The sequence below is a fragment of the Dermacentor andersoni genome, chromosome 9 (genome assembly GCF_023375885.2).
Source record: "Dermacentor andersoni chromosome 9, qqDerAnde1_hic_scaffold, whole genome shotgun sequence".
NCBI classification, from domain to species: domain Eukaryota; kingdom Metazoa; phylum Arthropoda; class Arachnida; order Ixodida; family Ixodidae; genus Dermacentor; species Dermacentor andersoni.
Window position 1 is genome coordinate 3,629,784 of NC_092822.1, and position 23,483 is coordinate 3,653,266.

Genomic DNA, 23,483 nt, shown 5'->3' on the forward strand with positions numbered 1-23,483 from the left:
CTCTAGTGCAAGAGGACGTTGATTCAAATCCCGGTGCCGCGCTATTCTCCACCGGAAAATACAAAAAAAAACCGTGTGTTGAGAAAATTGCACAAACAGGCCTGGAGTGCGGCCTGATCCCGGTGACCAGAACCGGTAACGCACTCTCTCACCAGAGCAGGATTGGCCACCCTGGTGCAGTACTTGGCCACAACCTCCTATATGAATACAACAATCGAACCCCGGCCCTCAGTCCCCAGCAGCCGCGAAGCAACTGACCACGGCGGCGGTCAGATCTGTGACGCTGCAGAGGGTGCTAAGAATACCTGGCTCCGGACAGGCCGCCATTGGAATCTGAACCTGGCCACGTTTAACGTTAGAACGCTATCTAGTGAGGCGAGTCTAGCAGTGTTATTGGAGGAATTAGAGGGTAGTAAATGGGATATAATAGGGCTCAGTGAGGTTAGGAGGACAAAAGAAGCATATACAGTGCTAAAAAGCGGGCATGTACTGTGTTACCGGGGCTTAGCGGAGAGACGAGAACTAGGAGTCGGATTCCTGATTAATAAGGAAATAGCTGGTAACATACAGGAATTCTATAGCATTAACGAGAGGGTGGCATGTCTTGTTGTGAAACTTAAGAGGTACAAAATGAAGGTTGTACAGGTCTACGCTCCTATATCTAGTCATGATGACCAGGAAGTCGAAAGCTTTTATGAAGACGTAGAATCGGCGATGGGTAAAGTCAAAACAAAATACACTATACTGATGGGCGACTTCAATGCCAGGGTAGGCAAGAAGCAGGCTGGAGACAAGTCAGTGGGGGAATATGGCATAGGCTCTAGGAATAGCAGAGGAGAATTATTAGTAGAGTTTGCAGAACAGAATAATATGCGGATAATGAATACCTTTTTCCGCAAGCGGGTTAGTCGAAAGTGGACGGGGAGGAGCCCGAATGGTGAGACTAGAAATGAAATCGACTTCATACTCTGCGCGAACCCTGGCATCATTCAAGATGTAGACGTGCTCGGCAAGGTACGCTGCAGTGACCACAGGATGGTAAGAACTCGAATTAGCCTAGACTTGAGGAGGGAACGAAAGAAACTGGTACACAAGAAGCCAATCAATGAGTTAGCGGTAAGAGGGAAACTAGAGGAATTCCGGATCAAACTACAGAACAGGTATTCGGCTTTAACTCAGGAAGAGGACCTTAGTGTTGAAGCAATGAACGACAATCTCATGGGCATCATTAAGGAGTGCGCAATAGAAGTCGGTGGTAACGCCGTTAGACAGGAAACCAGTAAGCTATCGCAGGAGACGAAAGATCTGATCAAGAAACGCCAATGTATGAAAGCCTCTAAACCTACAGCTAGAATAGAACTGGCAGAATTTTCTAAGTTAATCAACAAGCGTAAGACAGCGGACATCAGGAACTATAATATGGATAGAATTGAACAGGCTCTCAGGAACGGAGGAAGCCTAAAAACAGTGAAGAAGAAACTAGGAATAGGCAAGAATCAGATGTGTGCGTTAAGAGACAAAGCCGGCAATATCGTTACTAATATGGATGAGATAGTTCAAGTGGCTGAGGAGTTCTATAGAGATTTATACAGTACCAGTGGCACCCACGACGATAGTGGAAGAGAGAATAGCCTAGAGGAATTCGAAATCCCACAGGTAACGCCAGAAGAAGTAAAGAAAGCCTTAGGAGCTATGCAAAGGGGGAAGGCAGCTGGGGAGGATCAGGTAACAGCAGATTTGTTGAAGGATGGTGGTCAGATTGTTCTAGAGAAACTGGCTACCCTGTATACGCAATGCCTCATAACCTCGAGCGTACCGGAATCTTGGAAGAACGCTAACATAATCCTAATCCATAAGAAAGGGGACGCCAAAGACTTGAAAAATTATAGACCGATCAGCTTACTGTCCGTTGCCTACAAAGTATTTACTAAGGTAATCGCAAATAGAATCAGGAACACCTTAGACTTCTGTCAACCAAAGGACCAGGCAGGATTCCGTAAAGGCTACTCAACAATAGACCATATTCACACTATCAATCAAGTGATAGAGAAATGTGCAGAATATCACCAACCCTTATATATAGCTTTCATTGATTACGAGAAAGCGTTTGATTCAGTCGAAACCTCAGCAGTCATGGAGGCATTACGGAATCAGGGTGTAGATGAGCCATATGTAAAAATACTGGAAGATATCTATAGCGGCTCCACAGCCACCGTAGTCCTCCACAAAGAAAGCAACAAAATCCCTATAAAGAAAGGCGTCAGACAGGGAGATACGATATCTCCAATGCTATTCGCAGCATGTTTACAGGAGGTATTCAGAGGCCTGGAGTGGGAAGAATTGGGGATAAAAGTTGATGGAGAATACCTTAGGAACTTGCGATTCGCTGATGATATTGCCTTGCTTAGTAACTCAGGAGACCAATTGCAATGCATGCTCACTGATCTGAGGCAAAGCAGAAGGGTGGGTCTGAAAATTAATCTGCAGAAAACTAAAGTACTGTTTAACAGTCTCGGAAGAGAACAGCAGTTTACGATAGGTAGCGAAACACTGGAAGTGGTAAGGGAATACATCTACTTAGGGCAGGTAGTGACCACGGACCCGGATCATGAGACTGAAATAACCAGAAGAATAAGAATGGGTTGGGGTGCGTTTGGCAGGCATTCTCAAATCATGAACAGTAGGTTGCCACTATCCCTCAAAAGGAAAGTGTACAACAGCTGTGTGTTACCAGTACTCACATATGGGGCAGAAACCTGGAGGCTTACGAAAAGGGTTCTGCTGAAATTGAGGACGACGCAACGAGCTATGGAAAGAAGAATGATGGGTGTAACGTTAAGGGATAAGAAAAGAGCAGATTGGGTGAGGCAACAAACGCGGGTAAACGACATCTTAGTTGAAATCAAGAAAAAGAAATGGGCATGGGCCGGACATGTAATGAGGAGGGAAGATAACCGATGGTCACTAAGAGTTACGGACTGGATTCCAAGGGAAGGGAAGCGTAGCAGGGGGCGGCAGAAAGTTAGGTGGGCAGATGACATTAAGACGTTTGCAGGGACAACATGGCCACAATTAGTACATGACCGGGGTAGTTGGAGAAGTATGGGAGAGGCCTTTGCCCTGCAGTGGGCGTAACTAGGCTGATGATGATGATGATGATGATGATGATGATGATGATGATGATGATGATGATCTCAGCATTGTAACCGGTAGAGGTATCTGTGTCGTGTTGAGTCTGGCGACCTCACCTCCATCGGCTACGCATGCAACCTAGTTTCCCAACGGTGGTGGTGAGAACAAACATCGCCTCCGTGAAGCAGAGCGGCGTTGACGAGAAGACGGTGGAGTGAGACTGCGAAACGGGTGAGTCGCTGCGGTGATTCCGTCGTGGGCTGTTTATGGGGAAGGTTGTCGATGAAGGAAAGGACCGTGGAGGCCAGGAATGGTTGAAGTTACTGCGTTCGGGGCCATAGGACGTTGGCTGTGACTAGTACCACCTCGGTGCCCAACGACGTTGCCGACAGAATCGAGAGATGTGTCCTGTGACACCGCAGTTATAACACACGGGAGGCTCACGGCTAACGTTCGGGTAGGATGGGTATGTCCGTGGCTTCGAGTAGGCTGTTGCTGAACAACGGGCACATCCCTCAACACGCTCGTTGTCGGTTTCCCGGTGGCAGTTCTGTTGCGTTCTCATTGGCCTTCTCCAGCGGTACTCCTCGACAGTCGTTGCACCGATGGAAAGGGGTGGAAGATTGTACGGATGTTGGCCATCACCGAACTCCGTGTTCAGTTCCATGCAACGACAACAATCTGTGTGATGGTCGTCGCAAGAATGACTGGTGGGATGTCGTCTTCAATGGTTGCAACAGTTGTTACGTTTGCTAGCCAGCCAAACTTCGGGATGATACGGCGCAGTTCGAGAGCCTCAAAGGTACGGCAATGACGTACTACGTCGGCGACTGAGCTAAGGTGCTTTTTACCAATGAAGAAGTTGCAAACGACCTCCTCCATTTCCTTCAACAAATGACCAACTTTGTCCTCCTCTAACATACGAGGACTGACCGTTCTGCGTAGGTTGAGTGCGTTTTCGATGTAGATCGTGCACGTCTCGCCCAGAACTTGAGCTCTTTGAAGGAGCGTTTGTTCTGCCTGCTTCTTTGCGACAGAATCGCCGAAACGCTCCTTGATTTCGGGGGTGAAACAATCACATGTTGTCAGAGTTTTCTCGGGGTTATCGAACCACACGAGCGCCGTGTCCATCAGAAAGAAGACTACGTTTGAGAGTCGCGTTGCGCTGTCCCAACAATAGTGCTTGCTCACCTGTTCGTAGTGGATAAGTCATTCTTCGACGGCCTCGCCGGGCTTCCCTGCGAATGTGCGAGGCTCTACCAGCTGTTGGCGCTGCCACGGACTAGCCATGCCGCTGGTTCGGTGCGAGTGTTGCCTTCGGCGTGGGACATCTGAAACACCGGAAGTATTAGCGGCAATCCAGCGACTCGGCGGTTTCGACGCAGACCAGGAGATTGGAGAACTGTGTCGTCCGTGTTGCGTGGTGGTCGGGGGTACCCCGCACCTCCACCAAAAACTGTTACGGATGATCGATGTTTATTTACAGATGAAGACTAGGATGGATGAGTGGTCGCCACGATGTCGCCACCGAAATGTTGCCTTGCATACTAGCGAGCTCGTCGTTCTCCTCTTCTCTCTACTCCTCTTCGCCACGTTACAATATCATTTCATAAGGCACGTCGTCACTGCTGCTACTTTTCGAGGAACCAGAGTCGCATCCTGCACCGAGCGATAACGTTTAACATTTTTTAGCCGGTGAAATACGGTAACCAGATACAGATAAAGCATCCGTGTCAATATAATTATGCTTGGTGGTCATGAAAGGAACTTGAAAAAGTGGGTTCTGAGAAAATCATCAAAAAAGAATTGAAACACCTATAGCACTCACAAAAAAAAAATCTAGAATAGATAAATTTATGTAATTCGCAGCTTGTCTCCCCTCGATTCTTGATTCTGTTAAATCTAGCCCATGGATCACCTCTATTATTCTGCGTTGTTTTGATGCATCAACACCGCATCCGGAGGCCTTCACATTGAGTGTATTGCTACAAAACATTTTCACAGTGTAAGGGCCATGTTCTATCATAACTGGTTTCCACATGTCAAGTTTGTCTTTCTTTACATTAATAAAATGACATACCGTCAGATAATACAAGCTTGAGAATTGGAGGGCTTTAATAGGGCTAAGAGCTTTCGTTGCCCTTTGCCAAGTCGTACTATTGAAGCGCTTATTCGAATGTATGGGAGCGGCTCATTTGCATAGTATAAGAAATATATAAACAGGTTATTTTCACAATTTATACACTTCGTCACCACAAAAAAAAAAAAATTGTTTTATTGTTTTCAGCCTGCTATGATGTTTCGACTGAGAAAGATATATTCAATTTGTTCTGCGAGGCACGCAATAATTGCTGTGGCATATTTTATTGCATAACACTGGATACAGTAGCTAACCATTATTATTACTCAGACGAAATTAATAGCACAATGCATATGATCAGGCACATAGGATAATAATATTACACTTTTTTAATTCATGCCCTTTTTTTAATTGCACAAAAGCTACTGCACTGAAATAGTATACTAGTACATACTTAAAAAGCACGATTTTATACTACGATAATAATAACCATTCAAATGTTTATTGTAGTGCCCAGGAACAGCTAGAGAGCCTTTGTACTGGTGCACTTAACGAGCACTATGCGAGACTAGGACTAGGATGGATGGACTAGTACAGAAAACATGAATGTGGTAGACAAAAAAAAATGCAAGATAGAGGAACAAATAAGGAAAAAAGGAAAAGAGGAAAAGTAAACGGGAGTTAATCCTACGTGATTATCTACAGATACACAAAACACAGGAAACGAACTCTGAAGTATGTTTTGGAGTCGAGTCTTATACAGCACAATCTTGCAACAAGGCTAGGCGACGAATGTGGAATGCTAACTGGTATACTGTTGCGGCACGAACAAATGCATATGATCAAGAAGCTTTAGGGAATGCATAATGTCATGGACCACCCTATACAGGAACAAAAGGTGTGATTAAGTCTTGAATTTATAGGTGCGAGTTGAAGTATATTGGAGAAGGCTCAACTGTGGTCACCAGGATGGCAAAAGTGGTGCTTTAAGATATCAATTTATTCTGGATGCGTTCAATGAGGTCAGAATTAGATTTGCTCGTTGCACCCCCTCCTACAGAGGCATACTCTAGTAGTTGGCGGCACACAGCAGAATTTCAGAAACACAATAGGCGAGTGATAATCATGCAATATACGGCATGAAATTCCAAGAGCGTGAAGGGCATGTTGTGTAATTATCTATGTGAAGAGAAGCTTAGCATTTTATCGAAGTACACACCAAGATCTTTCATTTTATCGACCCTAAGGAGTGGAGCATCACGTAGGGTGCATCAAAGTTTCACATGGTGCGTTTTCTGCATATAACTTAATGTCATAGTATTGGAAGCATTTAGGAGTACTTATTGTTTCTGCACCAGTTTGAGAGTGAAAAAAATGTCTTTTTGGAAGTCGATGCAATGGTGAACACTGTTCACAGCCTCAAATAGTTTTAAGTTGTCGGCACACAGTCATGCTGTTCATTTATTAAAATGCTCTTAGCACTAACAGAAAGCAAGGAATCCAATATCGATTCAAGCACTTTTGACGCACTGCAGAGGATAGATATAGGTCGGCAGTTAGTAACTGCAGATCTAGCACCTGATTTGTGCATGGGCAATTCCCATGCTACCTTCCGAGTGCTAGAAAAGGTACTAAACTTTAGGGAGCTATTGAAGATGTTTGTGAGAACAGGGAACATGTATGCTTCCATACGTCTTAACCCTTTCAGATGCCACTTTATCCCGTTGATTGAAAAGTTGCTTTCACCCAATCTCTTGCATTTTCAGAATCGTAGAAAGTGTACAGCTGCAGAAAATATTAAGAATTTTCAATTGTTTAGCGAATTTTGTCACGTTTACAAAATTTCAACTCCATGCGAAAACTCACTACAGGAACACAAAATATGAGAACATGTACTATTTCGTGTTTTGAAAAGCTTGAAAAGCACTTATCCAGCCACTTGAAAATTATGCCTGGTGCATGATATTGTAAAAACAATGAAAAAAGTGAACCCGCTACATACAACATACTGACACAGAGTAAATACACCCAGCCGTCTACCTTCCCACTCATTTTGCTAAAACATTCTGCACGTTATTCAAAATTGCAGCACAGTTCCAATAATAAGTGTTTCAAGATGTATGAAACACATTTTAAATACCATTACTTTCATCAGTGCTTTTGCTATTGATGCACGCTCATGCTGTGCACAGTTGTGTAGACAGCGTCTCAAAGGGTTAAACTCTGCGGAGGAAATACCATCAACACCACAAGAAAGGGAAAGTTTAAGGCAAAGTTTAAGGCATTTCATATACTTGGAAACAAGGTTTTCATTGACTGATAGCATACACTGTGCCAGACTGAGAAGGAAGGTTACTTGAAGCATTTTTCACACCATATAGCAAACAGAAATGTTCTGCAAAGGCATCAGCAGTGTTCGAGACAACACCACCATTTTCATGAAGACGCACATCTTTGGCACGCTTTTTAGAAGAGTGAGAGCGCACAAAGCTCCAGAAATATTTTGAATTATGTGTCACACTGGCTTCAACACAATCAATGTGGTCGTAGTGATGGTTCTGATAATAATAATAATAATATTAATAATAATAATAATAATAATAATAATAATAATAATAATAATAATAATAATCTTAGTGGTAACTTGGCACTCTAGACTAAAAAAAAGGCTGATGCCTGTATGTTAGAGCGTCTGATAACCAGCCATCTAGAGCAGGAATTTGCAGGATGCAGACGACACCTCCTTCCCCTCCACGTGCACACACACACACACACACACACACACACACTTGCTCAATAACACAGCACGGCACACACGCACACATTCGACGGGTGCACAACACACAGGAGTGCCAATTCAGTCTGGTTCCAAGGAAGGAGAATCCAAATGGCCAAGGGGGGTGAAGAGAAAGCTCCGCATGCTAGCTATAATCATGGAGTTGTGGTGTCGGGCCATAGAGGCGCGATGAGGGCTCAGGCTGTGCTGACCACTTGTTCAGACGAACTGAAGAAAGATTAGTGCTGTCCAGAGAGTCGTCAAGCACCCTGCAGTATAGACTAGTGCAATGTTGCGCTGGTATTGCAGGGTGTGCTACTTGAGAGGTTTGAGGCAATCCTCGTAGGCTGGCATGAGCTTGCGACAACCGAAAAGACGAGAGTAGAGGGTGCGTGTTGTCCGGCGCTGAACAAGCTTAAGTTTGTTAGCGTCGCGAGTTTGGTACTGGAACTCAAGTACTCAAGTTGTGACAGAATGATAGAAGCGTAGAGTGCTCGGAAAACCTTACGTCACCAGGGAAGGGAGACACGGGACACAAACCCAAGAATGGGCCGATGCTTAGATACAGTGCTGGTGACATATGCGGAAAGGTTGAGAGAAGAGCTAAATGTTACACCCAGAATGGGAAGGGCCCGAACCGTCTTTATAGAGGTGCCTCCATGGAAGTAGGTTGGACGTGCAGCAGTTTTGTTGCGGCTGATACGCATGGCAGCACTTTTCGCAGTGCTACCACAAAGTTTGTTATTGTAGGCCCAGTCGTTCACCTTTACGGAATGTATTTATTGCAAGCACATATGCTGTGCATCGGCATACTGTTGTTGTGGAAGTGTTAACTTGCTAATCAAACACATTCTGCGCAGATGCATTAGTAACTTTGTTTTGAGTAGATCTTTGTCCTGACTACAATTTATAGTATCGCAGCAAGAAACATTTTAGTAGAAGCTGAAGGGATTCCAGCAGTTTAAGCATACCGACTGCACTCGCACAATGCACTCACACCAGCTACACTTTCCATAAACAAAAAGTGAGATAAAAAATCAATTACACTTTCACTGACTCGGTACTTGCTGCTTCTGAAGCAGACTTCGAAGCAATCATGGTATACGCTGCTACATGCATAGGTCTTGCATGATGCAGGTCCTGCTATGCACTGCACACGGGGCACACGTTGCAAACAGATTTCTTTTTGCAATGCTCAGGTATAAGGACACACTGAATCAAACATGACTACGTTGTCACGTATGCTTCAGTGCGTCAGTGTTATTGATTGCTACACGAGCGATTTATCTCCAACTAGCCCAAAAGACGGATGCACTTGAAAGAAGTGAGTGAAGGAGCACAGTGAACTTGTACTGAACTGGATTCACATGCCGAATAGAAGAGCGCAGTGTCAGCTGATCCGGGCAGCACGGCTGATAATGTAGGTACTTCCCATAGTTCGGCTACTAGTGTCCTTCGCTTTCGGAAGTTATCTTTGCCACTGGAAACAGCGCAGAACTTACCCGTTAAATTTGAGTCACCCGACACCACACGAAACACGCCGCGGTTGACCACCCCAAGTTCCACACGGTTCATTCACCATATCACACATCACACAACGTCAGGAGTGCCATATTTTAAATCACTGCAGCACCGAACAGACTTGAAAATTAATTTCCTTCGACAGAGTTTCTTCACTCGCCAGTTACGAACTCGGTGGGCGCGCTAGGCCTACGCGTAACGTAAACAACATCGGCGATAGGCGAGTGTTGATTGTCCAGACTTCGGAGCTCGTAAACATGTCTCCATTCGTTTTGAGCACAACAAAATACACATACAACAAGCACAGGCGTTGCGGCAATGGTGATTAGGTTGGCTGTTTTAGCAGACGATCTTACCGAGCCCGGCGGAACCCAGTGGGCAGGTTGGATTAGTCGGCGTCGTTCGAAGTCGCTTCGGATCCACCTCGCGCTGCCACAACCCACGGTCGTCGGTCGGTCGGTCGTGTCGTTGTCGGCCTACTATTACAACACTGTCTCTCAGGAACACTGTCGCGCGCTTCGTGCGTCCAAAGAACTCGGACGATCGTTGGTGCCGGCGCCTTCGCACGGTCGGCCATCATAGGCATAGCAGCCGGAGGATTCGCAGCCTCCGATTGGTTGAGGCTGCGACGCGTCTCAGCCTCTCATTGGTGCACGCCGGCGCAGCGTCGCCTCGCGTCGGCAAACTTCTAGCATCGGCAGTAGACAATCGCTGCGGATCGTCACGCTTCGCCGTGTTCCTGACCGTCCCTTTTGACGCTTTTGACGCTTCGGCGCGTGCCGAAGCTTTTCGACGCGTGCCAGTGGTTGGGGCATAAGTCCGTAACGTGCGCCTAGCGCGCTGACCGGGCCTACGTACGTGCAGGCGTACGTTCTTCTGTCGAGCCTTGTTCACTCTTGAACTGCATCTGCCAACCTTCACTTCCCTGCGCCCCTCGACCACACACATAAGATTACTGCAGTATAAGGGGGCTCATCCCTTTATTACTCACAGCAGCCGCTTCTTTTGCATCCTTCCACATGGCTGTTTTACATGCCACACATGCGTCGTCCGTATCAAAAGCAAGAACACTGCACAGCTGTCACTGACGTGCAAGGTGTTTAGCGTGCGTAATCTGAAGCGCAGCGGTTGCTGTCTGTGATGACGCGTTAGCATGAATCCACCAAAGACGGGAAAAATATCCCCACGTCGTCCTTCGTACTCGTGGTGTGGTGTAAGGCGTTGCATGCGCGCTCGTTTCACGCTTTTTACTTCTTCTAGTCCCACCTGGCCACAACCGCTTGGAGAGCATAATATATAGATAACACAGCGGTACAAAACACGGAGACTAACGCAATCCAGCACACACGATGCCTTTGCCACGGTACTGAACCTGCGGAGCGACACGTGCACAACAACCACACCAAAGCCGCCATTGTGGCCCGAAAACATGGCCGCTACAGCGAAAGAAAGCAAAAAGAAAATGCCGCGTGGCTTCCTCCACACGTTTCTCCTAGCGCGCGTCAGTTTTTTTCCTTCCTCCATCGCGCGCGGCGACGATTTTATCGCCCTTGGACCTTATACGGAACCTCACGGCGACAACGACGGCAGAAATGTGCCTGGAGTGTCCCCATAATTGCTATCGCAATAAAATATTAGGCGTAACGTTAAGAGACAGGAAGAGAGCGGTGTGGACCAGACCGAAAACGGGGATAGCCGATATTCTGCTTGCATTAGAGCTGAGCAGGCCATGTAGTGCGTATAGTAGATAACCGGCGAACTGTTAGAGTTATAGGATCTGTGCTAAGGGAAGGGAAGCGCTGTTGAGGACGGCAGAGAATTAGGTGGCTTGATGAAATTGGGAAACTCGCCGGCCCAAGTTGGCATCAGCTATGGCAAGACTAGGGTTAATTGAATATTGCTGGGAGAGGCCTTCGTCCCGCAGTGTACATAAAGAGCTGATTGTGACTATCATCCTCATATTATAAACAATGCTTCTCATCATTCTTGGGCAAGCGGTATACCGGCTCCTTTTCAATATCGCGGTCTCCTTAAAGCAAGCTTGGTACGCGCGCATTTTGCAGTGTCGCGCTAAATGCAAACCTGTTCCTGTCGGTCAAAACCGCTTGTGCTTTCTTCAGGCGCTCATTAATATGTCCCGGAAACACTGACAAAATTCTGGAAAGCCGCCGTAAAGCCCAAAGCTCATTGCTGCTACAAAGATATGTGAGCAATCTCGAAGGCTGTGTTTTTAGCAATGCTGGCGCTTGGAGGATGGCATTATATCATGCCTGCCATATTTATACGTCATGGTGTTTGTTGGCGAGGAAGCACTCTGGAGCTTTCTCTGCACCGTGTCGGTGAGTCGGCGAACCCTGTGGAATGCGCCGTTGATGTCTTTAGAAGCTGCTCTAATGAAATCACGCAACGCAAACAATAGCTGTGTAGTTAAGTATATTCCAAGACCAGCTATGCTTCGCGTTGAGACCGGTTTCGGAGGCCTTGCTTCAGAAACTGAAAGGCAAGCGGCGCGATAGCAACTGCGCTTGTGTCACGCAACTGCCTGAAGTAGTAGTGTATTCCCATAGGGTTTCTCATAAATTGAAAAACGTGGCAAATACATACCATATTCCAGTTGTTTTTTCTACAGCTTTAAAACTGTCAAGGTTGTGCAACAGCGCACCCCAAAGGATTAAGAAACTGGATTGCGAAAATGAACATGTAATGTTTGTAGAATCTACTGTTGGTAAAGTTCGTAAGACACCCTTGATACCTGGCAATGTTTAAACGTTGGCCACACTGGCTGCTTTATTAATGAGCGGCTGAAATAAACAAGAGTACAGTACTAACTGGCAGGAACAGGCTCGCGTTTAGCACACAACTGTGAAATGTGGACGTGTCAAGGAAACTGCAGATATTGAAAAGGAGCCCGAGAATTATGAGAAGCAGTTTACACAAGGTCACTTGGGTCAAAGATGCGTCAAGGTTTATTCTATTTTTCTGCACAACACGACATGTTGTTTTTTAGACCTTTTTTGTGTGACATAGCCCTCTTGATCGGTCTGTCGTGATGGCTGGTCAGCGCGTCCTCCTTATGTGTGCATTTCTTAGGTGTACCGTAGTAAAGATGCCAATTGTGAGTAGCGCCTTGTGTTGTCTGCTTCCTAAACTGTCTGCAGTTTTACGTGCCCAAACAATGGGCTCATTACGAGGCACGCCATAGGATCAACGTGGACCAACGTACCCAGCCCTCAGGTGCACGAGCGCTTCTTAATTTCGCTCTCGCCAAAATTCGGTCAGACATTCAAGGGGCGGCCTTGTGTTTATCATGTCTCCTTGTGCTAAAGTTCATCATGAGTACGCACCGACTAGCCTGTCAATGAATAAAGACTAACTGGAAGCAATGAACTGTTTAATTTTCAAAGTCGTGACTATAAGTCTAGCTAACCTGAGAACGTTAAGCCCTATTTTAGCACCTTCTATATAGTACATTGAAGTTTCCCGCCGAATTTCATATGATTGGTGATATGATTACGTGCATCTTGCATTGCAGTCTTTTCCCATCGGACAGAACGCCGTATAATCATTGCAGATTTGAGAGTCGCAAGTTTTGGTCTCTTTAATCGAGGCAAAGAAAACGTGAAAACGGAGATTATTTAGGAGCAAGATAGCTTCGATTTTTATTTTCCAACGTGACCGTTTTCATTGCTCCTCGAAGAATGTTGAAGCTTTCGAGACAATTGAGTCGCGCAGCGCTTTTTGCCCACCGCCTCTACACAATCAAGTATCGTTCCAAGCGCCAGTCGCTCAGTGGTAGAGGGAAGACCCCCACATAACGAAAGGCGCAAGGAGTGCAGCCACTTTCCTGACAAAATCATCATCCAGAAAATGTTACATAGAATCTTCCACAAGGATTTTACATTGGAACTCATTGGTCATCGGTCATGTCGGTTAAGTCGCGGAAGCTGTACAAAATCCGCATCGGTCAAGCGAGACGCCGAGAGATGGCTGCTCTTCCGTCGTGCAGTCAGCATTGAGTATTCTGCGGCCAGAAGACGCCGATGACGGCAATGCAAAGGTACGCGACTCATTGCATGTTCACTTTGGCCGCCACGCTTTTGTTTCTTCATCTTTCTGAAAACGACGCTGCTGGGCAGCGTTGCGACCACATCATGGCTGCCTACCATCCGCTGGTTGTGCGATTGTACTGGTGCCTTTTATTGTCCTGAACAAGAAGGCGCACATTATCGGCGGCTACGAGTTGGCGAGAATATTCTGACCACGCGCCTGCGCGCTGGCGGGTTTGTTACTTACAAACGCAAGCTCTGCGTGCAGCATTCCGGTTGGTGACGCTCGAATAATCGCAGGAGCAGTGCAGCGCGTCGCACAGCGAGTGCGTGGTGAACCTGGGCTGGTGCGCGTGCCGCGAGGGCTACGGCCGCTCGGCCGACCGGCTGGGCTGCGAGGAGGCGGCGCCCGGCGGCCTGCGGGCGCGCTGCGCGAAGCACGCCGACTGCCGGCCGGCCCGGGCGCGCTGCGTGTACAGCCACTGCGAGTGCCCCGGCGGGACGCAGCTCGCCACCCGGGGCGCGAACGGTGAGTCCCGCCTCTGCTATCGCTCGCACCGGCAGTGAGTGCCGCTCCTCGCAGAGTGCCTGAACGCGACCGCGGTTCCGTTGGCCTCGCCCGAGAAGATGGCGGCGCGCGTCGTCGTACCCTGGCACGTGGCGCCCGTTCCGGCCATGCAGGAAGCGCCCGAGACGCCCTCGTTCGGCAAGCCGCACAAGCATATTCGCGACTCGCCCGTCGCCGATGACTGACGAAAACATCGAGCGCTCCATTGGCTAGAAGGAGAATAAAATTCGAGGGGCAATTGGTTGTCCCTGCGTGGACCAAAGCATTGCGGCCGCGTGAGCGGAGGCGCCGCGACGTGACCACGGTGTTCGTCACGAGGTACGCACTACGCAAGGCCATAGGTTAGACTACCACTAAAGGTCGAGGGTTCGACTATGACCAAAGATCGTGGGTTAGAGTGTCTTAACTTCGCCTTAATTAACACGAAAGGTCCTGAGTTCAACTCCCACCAAAGGTCGAGGGTTCGTAGCCTTTTTGGACCAGGGCGTTATCACGCCAACATCGCCAACGCCGAATTTTTGCGCCTCACAAGCCACATAATGCTTTCGCATTAAAAGTAATTCGAAGAATGTCAGGCATGCGTGCCAGCCGCTGCGCTACCAAGTCCCAACATTCGTTACGCGAGATGAACCTGTTTGTCCCTTTCGGGACAAGTCCTTCCAGAATGAGCAATACTACAGAACGCCCGTTTGGTGCTCATGCATGGGGCACCTACCTCTTCACTAGCGTCATCTGCGGTGGCGGATCTCGAAAGCGTCTTAATTTGGCGGTGACTATACCCTTAGTGCGTACACGCACTTTTGCACAGGATTCCCAGTATGCAACCCTGTGGTGTCATGCCTCTACGCTTTCCTCACGACTGGAGAGCGGTAGAGGCGAGCGCCACGGCCAGCAAGTGGCGGAAAGAAGCCCTGCTCGCCACATCGTTGTCGATCTCGTATGTCCACCTGACTGAAATTCCCTGGCTTGGAACTGTTATGTCCCTTTGGTGTTTGAGCATGCCACGCACGTTACTCTGCTCATACTCCGCGGTTCTCAGCCTGGGAGGACCGATAACTGTTTGAAAGGGCTGTGGAGGTGTATATCGTGACTTTGACAATGACAATGATGTTTATTTGCATCAGTACATAGTACATGACGCGAGGGGCATGCAGAAAAAGCTGCCACATGGACAGCTTGACGAAGCCGCAGGCCCCCGCATTGGCATTTGCGCTACTGCGGGGGCCTGCAAGGCGAATAGCTTGATTTGACTCTTTCGTCCGTTCATATTGTCGGTAGTGGGACTTGTACTACCGATACAGAGGCGCCGATGCAAAGAGCGCGTGCTCACGCATTGGCGCGTTCATCACCAATGCTAAACAAGTGAGAGCCTCCTTTGCGAATACTATACTACTATGTATGGCATTTGCAGCGGTAAATATTTAGTCTGATTTCGTTAAGCAACCAGGGTTATTGCGGAGGTTACGATACAACTAAATGCGACGCGTACAATGTTGAAAATAAAGAACAAGAGCGGCGGCCACGGGCGTTGCCTGCTCAGTTGCTGTCATGATGATCAAACGTCCGGGTCCCCGTCGTTGTTTTAACGCGAAAGCGTTAAGGAGCTCGTGTCGCAGAAAAGCTGGCGTCGTCGGCGTTGGCCGTGAGTGGTAAATTACGTGGGAGTGCACACTACACAACATAGAACACCCAGACACGAACATAACGAGGGAGCAATGGGAGGCACTGCTGTCCAGCTCGGCCCTCGACGACCAGCTCAAGCTGATTAAGAGAGCTGAGAAGATGGCAAGAGCCAGCGGAGCCCTGGACTAAGGGCCCCGACCATTAGCGGTTTTTCTGATTATTCTTTTAATAAAGTTTATCTATCTATCTACCGGGAGGCACTTCATAAATAAAGAGCAACTTGCAAGATGGGCTTGGGTGGGAATCGAACCAGGGTCTCCGGAGTGTCAAACGGAGACGCTACCGCTCAGCCACGAGTTCGATGCTTCAAAGCGGTACAAAGGCGCCTCTAGTGAATGCGGTGTTGCCTTAGAAACGTGCCGTAGAAAGTATACTGAAGTGTATATCGGTAATTATGAGCATGTAACTTACAGAAGTCGCATTTACATGAGTAGCGAAGCACGTTTTCGCTACATTTCTTCTGCTGTGCTCTGCGCATACGCAGAGCCATCTTGCGCCAAACACAGAAGACCCCTCCTCGCAATGTGCGGCGCTGCCGCGACGCGTGGCGCGCCACCCGCCCGCTTCTCCCCTTCGGGCCGTGCGGAGACCGGTACGAGGATGCCCCATTACCCTTGCGTTTAATAAGTTTTCTCGCTCTCTCCCCTTCCAACTTCCAGCGTGCATCACTCGAACTCTCGTGTTTAGGCGACGCGGCTCCTCTTTCCGCTCACAGCGCGATTCCTATGTGCAGCGTCCGATGCGGGACGCCTCTGACGTGATCGCTGCGCCGTAGCGCGTCTGGTGAAAAAGCATCCCCTGCGATGTGTGCCGAGCTGCTTCGGAGGAGTCATGCGTCTGCGTGGTGCTCCCAAGCGAGATAGAGGACGATCCCATCGAGGCGTCAGGCCCATTGTTTGGCTCGCGTAGATCGTTTCTCCCTCAGAGACACCGAGTTCTTTGGTTCGTTCTGCTTGCTCAGGCGCACGTTTCGTTGCCGCGCCGAACGCTGCGTTGCTCGGCGCTCACCGCGTGATTGGTGGGTGCAAAGTGCGATGCGAGGCGCCTCATAAGTGATCGCTGCGCCGTAGCGCATTGTCTTACACCCCTTGGCGGGTCGACGGGAACGCTATCGCGTTCCACTCTTGAAGGCGAAGCTTAAGCGTCCTCCAATTTTTGCTGCATTTCATGTAGTCCCGAAACCCACCCTGTCGTCTGGCCCTCGAGTTCCGGCAACTCGGCACCAAGAGCTGCTTCGGCCGGTGGGTCATCACCAAGGCTAATTGCTGCACCTGCAGCATCTCGAGCTCGTCTTAGCGGCGAGGCTCGTAGAGTTCGACAGCGCAATACGAAATACGCTCAAAGACGCGGAACTGACCACAGCTTTCGAGTACGGTAAGCGTTACCTAGACACGCGTGCGCCTCGCCTCCAAGCAGCATCCACCAATGATTCCTGTCTCCGTGGACTACAGCACAACACGCCTCGCCACCGTACCCAGCTTCCCGTTTCGCCTCGCCTGGAGTGTGGGCCGCAGCGTCGTTCTCCCGCGTTGCCCAGCCAAAGCGGCATATCGCAATCTTTTCTGGAGAGCGGCGCGACTGGCAAGGCTTTTGGGGCCATTACCAGGCAAGCATTCACGGCAATGGCTCGCTATCCAAGGTAGATAAATTTAAATATCTGCAGACCTACCTGTCCGGGCCAGCTAAGATGGCAATTTAGGGTATTTGCCTCGCCGAGGCAAACGACGATGTCGCCATCAAGTTGCTGTCTGACCGGCCGTTGCGACATGCTGGTCGATGACCACCTGGACCATCTACTCGCAACGGCAACCATTCGTAGTTGAGCATATCTCGACAATTAAGTTTCGAAATCTTTGTGATGAGGTCACTTTGCGCATAAGCGCACTGGAGGGCCTTGGCGTTCCACCAGAGGAGTATGCTGCTGTTCTGCGGCGCGTCATCATGAAGGCCTTAGCACCTGACCTTGGTACCCTGTACCGGCTGTGGCTTAAGGAGGTTTGTTCGTTGAACCACGCTGACACGACAGTGGTTACGGAAGTCACAGCAAGGAAAAATTGGAGGACGCTTAAGCTTCGCCTTCCAGAGTGGAACGCGACAGCGTTCCCGTCGACCCGCCAAGGGGTGTAAGACAATGAGCTACGGCGCAGCGATCACTTATGAGGCGCCCCGCATCGGACTCTGCACCCACCAATCACGCGGTGAGCGCCGAACAACGCAGCGTTCGGCGCGGCAACGAAACGTGCGCCTGAGCAAGCAGAACGAACCAAAGAACTCGGTCTACGTGATCTACGCGAGCCAAACAATGGGCCTGACGCCTCGATGGGATCATCCTCTATCTCGCTTGGGAGCACCACGCAGACGCATGACTCCTCCGAAGCAGCTCGGCACACATCTCAGGGGACGCTTTTTCACCAGACGCGCTACGGCGCAGCGATCACGTCAGAGGCGTCCCGCATCGGACGCTGCACATAGGAATCGCGCTGTGAGCGGAAAGAGGAGCCGCGTCGCCTAAACACGAGGGTTCGAGTGATGCACGCTGGAAGTTGGAAGGGGAGAGAGCGAGAAAACTTATTAAACGCAAGGGTAATGGGGCATCCTCGTACCGGTCCCCGCACGGCCCGAAGGGGAGAAGCGGGCGGGTGGCGCGCCACGCGTCGCGGCAGCGCCGCACATTGCGAGGAGGGGTCTTCTGTGTTTGGCGCAAGATGGCTCTGCGTATGCGCAGAGCACAGCAGAAGAAATGTAGCGAAAACGTACTTCGCTACTCATGTAACTGCGACTTCTGTAAGTTACATGCTCATAATTACCGATATACACTGCAGTATAACTTTCTACGGCACGTTTCTAAGGCAACACCGCATTCACTAGAGGCGCCTTTGTACCGCTTTGAAGCGTCGGACTCGTGGCTGAGTGGTAGCGTTTCCGTTTCACATTCCGGAGACCCTGGTTCGATTCCCACCCAGCCCATCTTGCAAGTTGTTTTTTATTTATGAAGTGCATCAGCAGTGTGAATCGCGATGTACCTGCCCTCTGCAGTGGCTCTATCAACCGAAGTAAGAACGCCGTACACGCGCCTCTGCCTCCTGTGCAACGCGTCGGACCATAAGTTCAGGGGGGCTCCACGTCGCTCACCTCAGAAGATAAACGCAGGAAACTTCAGGTGCGCAGGCGTCAATTGCTGCCGCTGCGCGAAGCGCAACCACGTCGTCAGTGAATGTCGAAGCGCCAGAAATTTGCGATGTCCTTACTGTGCTGGACAATCACTTGACGTCACTTTGCAACGTATGCACTCCGAGTCAAAACCAATCAAAACGCCTGGAAAACGCGCCCAACGGACAAGCGCCCACTGTTAAGAATGGCGAGCTGCAAGGCAAAATCGCCACCCAATTACGACTGGGGGACAAGACGCGCATCCCCCACTCTCCGTCGCTGCAGCTAGGCTGCGTTCGAAGAAGCGGGATTTGTGCTGAAAACCGCCTCCATCCACCAGCCCCATCGCCGTTGTGACGAAACGGGTTCGACGGACGAACTATTGTGCCCGAGGTCCCCAGCGCGGACCTGATTTGATACGCGTGAGAGAGCTGCCGCGGGAAAGCTGTCCTTTCGCGCTTCTCACAGGACGAAGATGAGCAGGACAACGAGTTACTCAGAATGGCTCCGAGCTTCCCGGAACGGCGCCCCTCCGACGACGGCTCCAGACCTTCGCACCTGTGTGTTTGCGTGTGTGTGGGCGTAAACGGTACTGCGGAACGGCGCCCCTCTGTCGTCGGCTCCAGACCTTGGAATGTGTGTGCCTTTGTGTGCGTAAACTGTTCTTCGGGGCGGCGGCGAATTTACAATGAGTAAACGAACGCTCGCGTCACCTTGTCGCGGGAGGCGGCTAGTTTTGCGATGACGAAACGAACATTCGCTGCCTTGTATCGCCGGCGGACCGAGTGCTTAAAAACGGCTGTTGTGCGGAGGCTCGACACACTTCTCTCGTGCAGTCAGGTTGGACTGACACACTTTCTCTTGAGCAGTCATGTTGGACTGACACTCTTTTTCTTAAGCAGTCATGTTAGACTGATTTAAATACTGTAAATAAACCCATTTTCCTCGTTCTCGATGAGAAGCAGTTCTTCTCTTCATCAACGTCCTCAGCGTGTTTAAGTTGGACGACGGCATGGGCCCGCTACCTTCGAATTCATGCCGGACTCCAATCTTGAGAACGGATCTCAAGCGATGGGATTGAGCCCCCAATCCTGACACCACCCAACGGACAAGCGGCCGGAATCCATCGACACACCACTCCAGCCACATCCGTGTCTACGAGAGGTTCCCAACTCATGCCCGTATTCCTAAAGACGGGCAGAGCTTGGGCTGTCGCACCAGCGAAGTCAATTTCGCTGCGTTTCTTTCTAGACAGGGGCAGTGAGCGCACTTTCGTTCGGCATGATGTTGCTCAAGCATTCAACTGTCCTCTTCAACGCGTTAAACGCTTCAACATGTTGAATACCTTCAGGAAAACGCATCGCCCTGTGACCCTTACATGTAAGCGAGTGTCCGTTCCACTCCGGAGCCAGCACAGTACCAACGAGACCACTATAAATGTCCTCCAAGTGTAGGAAATCTTCGCGGTAACCAGTCCACCATGCAGCGGATGGCGCGATCATCACCATGATGACAAACTTCAGTCTTCGCGCTGATGCAAGCCCTGAAGCAGCTACTTTCCGAGAAAACGAGATCAGCATTCTCAATGGCGCCCATATCTAGCGGGACGTTGTAACTGGCCAGATATCTCGATTATCGCCTAAAGTTACTGCCGTCGAAACCCGTTTTTGATGGACGGTCCAGGTAACCCTTCCCGACTTCTCTGAAAGTTGAACTGTAAAAAGCACGTCTCTGATCATTGGTGCTGGAGACCCTTTCAGAGACAATGCGTCATTGAAAGTAGACAGACAGTTCTTTGATGCTGCACCTGAATACAGTTGACATACGAGACATTACTGAGAAAGGTAACGAATACAAGCATAAATCTCCCCTCGTCATGGAAGGGCACAGGACAACACCGCAGCTCTTTCATCGTTTACCAAGATTCCGTACAAGAGTGCTCCTGTTCAGAGAACAAGCCGTCACCATGTCTCAGAAAGACGGCAAGAAAGGCAGCACGGACAAGGAAAACAAGGGAAAGGCAAAGAACAAAACAGACTTCAAAAGACAGGAGAGTTGCAAGGTTAACGATCATGGAACGCCGCCTAAAGCATCCGCCATGGACGCTCCTAAGGAACCCAAAGCCAATAGCAGTGTCGCGAAGGCTCCCAAAGGCAAGCGATGTCCACCTCCTACAAGGCTGTTCAAGCGACACAGGCAAGCCTCGAGGCCATTGCCAACGATGGTTTCGTGTACTCCGAAGGGTAATTCAACCACGAGTACAAGGATGACAATGCGCAACTACGTTAAAGCGCAGCTGTACATTAAAGCGCAGGTGTACAAGCGCCGCCTTTCCAGAATGAACGCCGGCGCACAATGGTCCAGCAAAACTCAACACACACGGAGACACGTACTGTACAAATGCTACATCGAGCCTGGACGAGCCACTTGGCAAACGTGCAATATGCTTGCATCAAGAGTTGGGCGCCACGCAACCCCAATCAACACGCATCGATATGAGACGCATACGTCGACAAACTTCAGCAGACCACCTCTGGAAGCGTTGGCGCAAGGAGTACCTGCTGCTCCTGCGCTCGGCACACGAGGCGACACCGAAGCTACCACCACAACTGGAAGTTGGAGACGTTGTCCTGGTGCACGACGACGGTTCGCCGCCTCTCCTGTGGAAGCTGGCCCGAGTGACGGAACTGCTTCCTGGTCACGACAGCGTCGTTCGAGCGTGCTGCCTGGCGTCCCGCTCTGTGATAAGGCGTGCCATCCAAATAGTTTACTTTTTTAAAAGCCGGAAGTCTTTAGCAATTTTGTTGGCCGCGGGAGAGTGTTGCAAGAAGGAGGTCCGAGCACAAGTGGCGGCCACGGTGGGTCCCCGTCGTTGTTTGCTGCGCCTGTTTAACGTGGACTCAGAGATGGAGAGAGGTGATGTATAATGTTCGTCTAGTGGAAACGGGTATACGGCAGAAAAGTACGACACATGCGTATGCAAATACATTCAACGATTATGTATCCTTTCTGTCACAGTGAAAACTATTCAGGAGAAATGACCGAGAATACTCAGGGGCACATGCCCAAGGGGTCAAGAATGGAGAGGGCAAATATAAAAGAAAATCATACAAAAAAGGAAACACAACACGAACGCGCTTTAGATATACCAACGAGTCGAATTGTAGTTCCAAGTTTTTGTCGTAATTGTTTTATTCGGGGGAACAGAGGTGCACTTATTGGCATTATCCTATCGGTCGAAATTGCTTATTAGAGCGGATACAAATATTTGAGGAAAATGACCCTCAACTATCTAATAGAGCCAGACGTCTTTTTTATGCGCTCAAGCAAAGGACGCACGAACCACTCCGTGCTTTTCGAAGCGAAGACGCGCAAAGACGATGATAGTTTCACAACACGGCCGCGCCTCGTGGGAATGTTCCTGCAGCCTCGTCCTGGACGATCCGTGCCTCATCAGGAAGCTGTGATCAGACTGCCTGCAGCGTCAGCCAAACGTAAGTTCTTTTTTTTTTGCGTCGATGACTCGCATCACCCATTGCCGCACAGTTAGGTTTGCGCAGAGGTGAGCAGCCACCGCATGGCCGTTATGGGTGCGTCGTTTCTATGGCTCATATGGCATCAGAATTAACTACTTCTTAAAAATTCGTAACTTTTACCATTATCAATTACAATGGCCAATTTTTTAAACCAGGAATAAGGCGTGTGCCGAGGCTATAGTGTCTTGCTGCATTTGTAAGCGACCTGCTGCTACCAATTATGACAGATTTCTTATGGAAAGCCTTGCACCAAATAGGCACTACTGCGAAGGTCCTCATACTTGTACACGCTTTTTAATTATTTATGAATCTAACCATGGTGACACATAGCTACACGTTGGACGGATAATTACGTGTTTCCTTCTTGCAGAAAGCTACCGCAACTATCTATTGCATTTCCCACTGTTATCAACGTGATAACAATCTGATGACAATGTGCGCTTGCAGTATGCCTTCCCGTTCTAAGAAGAGTGTCTTGCCCTTCGACTCAGTACCTTCAAAGCCAGTAAAACGTATCACAGCAACATTATGTTTGGGGGCTGTCCGGTCACAGTCTTGCTTTGCGCAGCAGCAGCTTTGAGGCACAAAAGCTTAGAAGACGAAAAGGACACGCACGCACGCAAACACACAGTGCAGATCCCACGCGCTTTGGGAATCAACGCTATGCAGCATTGTTTATTATTTTTTAAAGAATACTCCAGGTCGACATGTAGCCTATAGTTAGGAGTGGATTTGGTTATACAGTGTTGATAAGAAACACAAACATTTACAAACAACCTGGTTCCCCAAAGCGTTACTAGGTTGATCAATGTGTTTGTGCGAATCCAGTATTTGTGTCTGTGATGCGAGCAGATTGAATTAGGAATGATCCGAGAGCGCGGGTGTGTTACGATAGCAGCAAGATGGCGACGACGATAAGGACGATTGTACGCTTTATACGAGGGATCAAATTAATGTTAATGAGCGGCATGGTGGTGGCAGATGGGTAACA

At 49.2% G+C, this 23,483-nt stretch overlaps 1 protein-coding gene across 1 annotated transcript in view; it reads left to right on the plus strand.

The window, feature by feature from the left end:
* Positions 1-14,385, plus strand: part of LOC129383691 (uncharacterized) — a 40,470-nt gene extending 26,085 nt beyond the window's left edge. Inside the window, exons 3-4 of the mRNA XM_055068357.2 lie at positions 13,856-14,084; positions 14,139-14,385. Coding sequence (XP_054924332.1) covers positions 13,856-14,084; positions 14,139-14,308 — 399 coding nt within the window. The 3' untranslated portion in view covers positions 14,309-14,385. The remainder of the gene's footprint in view (positions 1-13,855; positions 14,085-14,138) is intronic.
* Positions 14,386-23,483: the final 9,098 nt, after the last annotated feature.